Below are 5,531 nucleotides of genomic sequence, written 5' to 3'. Positions count from 1 at the left end.
TGCTGAAAAGCATGAGCGAGTGGTCGTGTCTGCCGTGCGTCTTTCACACTCTGTTATTGGACTTCTGTGGAAACTACAGTTTTTCCATAATGAACACCATGTTTGAACATAAGGGTGGCTTCATATCATCAGATCTGCTGTCATATGTCGTGGACATTTGGGTGAAGAGAGGGGCGGAGCTGTCAACTGATCACCACCTGGTGGTGAGTTGGATCGGGTGGCAGGGAAGACGCTGGACAGACGTGGCACGTCCAAAGCTATAGCAGGCCTCTGCTGGGGACGCCTGGCAGAGGCCTGAAGAGCTTTGGTGGTATTTTTATGGAGGCTGGGGACACTGAACGGACCATATTCAGCACCTCCATTGCTGAGACTGCTACACTCAGCTCCTGTCACAGTGGTAACCCCTGAACCAGACGGTGGACACCAGAGAAGGGAGCCATCAAGCTGAGGAGAGCGTTGAATCAGGCTTGGTTAGCCTACAGGACTTTGGCGGTAGCTGATGGGTACTGGCAGAATGCGGCTCAGGCAGTGGCTGAAGCAAAAACTCGGGTGTGGGAGGAGTTTGGTGAGGCCAAGGAAAAAGTTTAGATGCCTTAAAGCCATTCTGACAAAACGTCGGCAACTCAGGGATGGAAAGTGGTGCTCTGCATGCTGAAGTGGCAGTTCAGCCCTTTGATTCATGTTACAGCAGCTCATGACTGAATGAACATGGTGCAAGTATTTTAAAAGTACACTTTTCCTAACACTTAAATTTACTTGAGTAGGGTTAGAGGCTGCCACGTCAGCATGCTGTCAAGTTCTATACTCTTGTTAATGACTTACGGCAATAATTTTATTCAGGTGTGTTGCAACAGGGACACATGGAAAGGTTGCAGGACAGCGGCCCTCGAGGACTGGAGTTAGTGACCCCTGCTACAAAGGGACCCTTTGTAGGGTCTCAGCCTTTGTCAGTGTTAAAAGGATCATACCTATACTGCAGCAAGCCACTAGGGGGCAATTGTGATATTTTATCCATATTTGTGAGGCTGTCAAGTGAGGAAACTGATGCCACTGGAAGACTGACATCCAGGCCGCTGGTGACGTGAAGGCTGCTCTAAGTGCCTTTTGGATGGCTTGTCCCCAAAAGTATGATAAATATGTATGAAGCTTATGTGTAAATTCAATTAGAAAGATCTATGGCCTACATCTGTCCGCTCTCAGGTGCTGCTGGATGAATCGAAGGTTTATCACATTGACTTTCTCACAGTGTCAAGCTGTTTGTGTGTCCAGGCTAATCACCTTCTCCAGGCCAATCAGCATCCATGCTGTGTTCTTGAGATCTTACTCTGCATCTGTCTTTTGCAGACACATTTTGTCCAATCCACCTCATCTCCACCTCTCATCACTCAAGCTCCATTCAAGCCACCTTCATCTCCACCACCAGCATCTAGGCTCGGGGGGATCCTGCTCTAATCCCTTTCACAGCTGGAGCTCCGTTCTGCTGAGACGGGCCATCGGAGTCTGTTATCTTTATGGTTATACATCTATATTCTGTTCATCAACAAATGATGGTGATTCTGTTGCTGCTGCTGTTGTAAATTTGGTAGAATAAAAATGAAATTAATTTGGTGAGTCAACAGCAAAGGATGAGGGGCAGTTTTACCAAGGTTCATCATCCAGCACAAACTCCGAGTTATTTGACAAATGATGAATTTGTCCTTGTGAACTTTACATGAGCAGTAAACCCACAGAATAATTGGAGACCTTTTTTTTTCTCGGTGATAAACTATAGATATATATTCGTTTGAGCAATACAGTCTTTCAGAGAATGTTCTATAGTTCTTTCAAAGCATACTTGCTGTAGTCCTTTGCTGAGACTTGTTCAACTAAACTTAATCTTTCATGGTGCCTCAGTTCTCCAGAGCTGATGTTGCCAGCTTTTGTCTTCTCTCCGCATCAGTTTCTATCTTTCCTGTCTTTCTGTGATCGTTTGATGTTGTCTGTGCTCCTGAGTGACACTCATTCCAGGTAGACATTATTTGGCACCTTAGCTTTTTGCCTTAAAGGAACTTTCTTTGTTGCTTCCTGTGTTCAGACCTTCCCTGGGTTTCCTCCTTTTACCTCTGGGGTCCCATTTCCCCTGCGATTTTGTAGATGTCCTGTTGAAGCACTGGGGGAAATGCACTGAACTTTGATTGTCTCAAGGTCTGCTCTTGAGTCCACTCCATCATTTTTAACTGCCATAATTATTACATCATTATTGCATGTGTGTTTTGTTTAAATACAATTTTAAGTAAGCCTATTTTTATGAATTATAATTTATTTGTGTTAACACTACATGAGAAAATGCAAATATGTTTACATTTTGTGTTGCCTGGGGGCCTGTTTTAGTGTCGCACTGCCATTCCTGCCAGGAGTCAACATTAAATGTGGGAGGAGTTTACAGTCCACAAAAAAATGAATTATGCTTAAGGGGACATGGACCGCAGATCTAAGTCAAGAAGAGCTTTGCTCTGCAAACTGACTCATTCCCTCTTTGTTGTGTGCAGCAAGGTATGTTTGTTTATTTGTTTATTCTGCGTGGCACACGTTTATAGTTTAATTTGTGCCGTCTGTATGATGTGATGCATGCTTGTTTGTACAATATGATGCATTTTGCACAGTTTGATGGTGAATCTGATGACAGTGATGTTAAAGTGCCAGGTAGCAATTAAATTAATCAGTAACTTGAAAATCCTGGTGTCATGTATTTCTTGGAGGGAGTGATAATTGAACTTGGACCTGCTGAAGTTTCTGTAACCTGCCCGCACTCGACTGTCAAGATGACAATCACAGATAAGACACTCTTTAGCATTAAAGACACACAAGTCTAACAGTGTGTTATGAAGAAATCTATAAGACAGACACTGACATTCGTCCTCTGAAGAATGAGACTCTGAATTCCCTAATAACAATGTATGAAGATGCTCTCCTGGAGTACTCAATGTAACACGGCGCATTCACCCATACTATTGTCTATACTTTCAGTGCTTTCTAACTGACATTCATATTCTGACAACCTACAACCTACAATTACTACATAATTCCATTTGTTCATTCATAGTTTTGATGCCTTCAGTGAGAATCTACAGTGGAAACATTCATGAAAATACAGAAAAACCATTAAATGAGAAGCTGTGTCCAGACGTCTGACCGGCACTGTGTGTGTCAAACACTATGTAACAATATGGCAAAAACCACAAGGATTTTGGAAAAAGCAAGGCACGTGCTGAACAATAAAACATTGCACACACACCTTACTGCACTGTAAATTATTGTGTTGGAATCTGGGACAACACTTAGAAGAGTTCTCTACAAAAAATATACACAATGCAAAAAAGAGCAATAAGAATTATGCATAATGTTTGGTTTCGTGAACGCACAAATAATCATTTTTTAAACCCACAAGTTATTAAATCCATGGATTTGATTTGAATTTAAAACCGCACAGGTGACGTTCAAAGCAAGTAATAATATCCTTCAAAGAACGACTTTTCAAAATAAGATTACCCATCAGACCAAAAGGTTACTCAGGAATGTGCAATAGGCGAGGTAATGTAATTTTCTTCTTTTTGTTTTAAAGCACTGACCTATTGTACCTCTCTCCTTATTCATGACGTTAACCTGTGGTGTCATTGGAATGTTGTGGTTATGCTGCAAAGCATATATGTGTTGGTAAGGAGGGTGGGGGTGGAGACGGGGAGGTAGGGGACTTGTAGGGTTTGGGTTTGGGGTAATGTTCTCGATATGTTGTATGTTTGTGGTGTGCTGTATAAGACAGTTTCCCTTTGTTCTAAAACAAATAAATATTGCATTACAAGTTTACCCAAACCTATCAAACACCATCATAAAATAGATTCGACTAATAATCAACTCATAAAATGATATTTTACCGTTGGAGTTTTGCATATGTTACATGAGTGTAACATCAGCGTTAGTAATAAGCGATGTGATCACGTGATTCCGCATGGATTTCCTAAAATGTAACAAATGATGTTACTTTTCACTGCGCCAGAGGATACTTTTATTCTGAAGGATGCAGAGAGGAAGTGTTGTCGTCGCTGTTAGGAAGCGTCATTTTTCCTGCTTACCTTCTTACGCGTAGCTCACAGCTCAGTTGGGAAACTGACAGAGAAGCCAGCAACACACCGGCGTGACAACCGCAGCGTTCGGTAAGATGTGAGACGTGACGTGACGTGACGTGACGTGACGTATGCACCTAAAGGCTTATTCAAGTGAAGACTTGACTTTTATAATGTTGGGGGAACCTGCAGTCAGCTGAGACCGACGGAGTTACCTGGATGTGTGACGAAACGTTTCTCTCCATGAAAACGTCCAGATGACCAGAATCAATCTTGAGGATTTCCTTTCGTCACGTCTCTAGTTTTGCACACCTGCCAGCCCACAGCAGGTGACGCTGAGCACAACGCCGTGGAACTCCTTCACGTGCGTTAGCGGGTCCAGACGCTGTTAGCTTTGAACTTTGGTCCGCGTTTGGCAGCTGATAAGTTACAAAAAGGTATAAAGGTCACGCTGGTCTTTGATCGTCGGTGATGTTCTTGAGCCGTAAAAAAGTGCGTCTGTGCGTCCGATATCAACACGAAAGAGCTTATTTGTAGTGCAGTAGTCATTGTTGATGTGCTAGCTGTAAAAGCTTTGCTAAAGACTTTGGTCAGATCTACAATCAGACTGTGTGCAAATACACACTCAGTGAATGCCACAGTAGGCTTCCCCGTGGGTGACTGACCTGTACCTACTAAACCAACGAAGAAAAAACTTGTCATTAAAATTATACTTTACATCAAGCGCGTGTGCAGTTTAGTTATCAGGTATTAATGCACGATTTTGAACCCAGCATTACATTTATGTTATTGAATCTTCAAGGCCACCAAAATGTGTACATTAATGCATTTAATCTGACTTGTACACTTTCTTAAAAGAAACATCTGATACTGTGCTTCAGTCAGCTCTCATCACAGCACAGGACCTGTCTTAGTAAGGCCTCTGACTCTGGACTCATCTCTGTGCTCGACCTCACTGCAGCATTCAGTACTGTTGAGCATAATATTTCAGTGCACACATTAAAGTGTGCTTTCACAGGGACTAGTTCTGTTCATTTACTGTCCCATTTTCTTCTGTCTTGTATCTCTTCAGAGTGCACCGTGCCTTAAAACATGATGAACCGTGACGTGGCTGACCTCCCCAGCGGCCCGCTCGATGTCTACAGGAAGAAGGCCTCCTTCAGCTGGAAGGACATGGTCCGCTTTATAGATGGAGAAGATGTATATCTATTCAAGGTAACATCACAGGCTGTACTCGTGGCATTGTAATTAAAATTATATGTTAAGCCTAAACTGTTGTAACTTGCCACTGAGAATTCAAGAGATTTTCACTTAGCATAGACAGGATGATGTATTTACATCCTCACCTTTAACTGTTGCGTTTTCACTTCTCTTAGAATAAATCATCACACTTCTCCATGATTCTGCTTCTGAGCTATTGACCAACACACA

At 42.6% G+C, this 5,531-nt stretch overlaps 1 protein-coding gene across 1 annotated transcript in view; it reads left to right on the top strand.

Annotated features, from left to right (window-relative positions):
• Positions 1-4,075: 4,075 nt before the first annotated feature.
• acox3 (acyl-CoA oxidase 3, pristanoyl) overlaps positions 4,076-5,531 on the top strand; it is a 23,444-nt gene continuing 21,988 nt past the window's right edge. Inside the window, exons 1-2 of the mRNA XM_013915844.1 lie at positions 4,076-4,190; positions 5,173-5,315. Coding sequence (XP_013771298.1) covers positions 5,193-5,315 — 123 coding nt within the window. The 5' untranslated portion in view covers positions 4,076-4,190; positions 5,173-5,192. The remainder of the gene's footprint in view (positions 4,191-5,172; positions 5,316-5,531) is intronic.

The sequence above is a fragment of the Pundamilia nyererei genome, unplaced genomic scaffold (assembly GCF_000239375.1).
Source record: "Pundamilia nyererei isolate P.nyererei 1_Seehausen unplaced genomic scaffold, PunNye1.0 scaffold00377, whole genome shotgun sequence".
In the NCBI taxonomy this organism is placed as follows: Eukaryota; Metazoa; Chordata; class Actinopteri; order Cichliformes; family Cichlidae; genus Pundamilia; species Pundamilia nyererei.
This window is presented reverse-complemented; position numbering and strand designations above follow the sequence as displayed.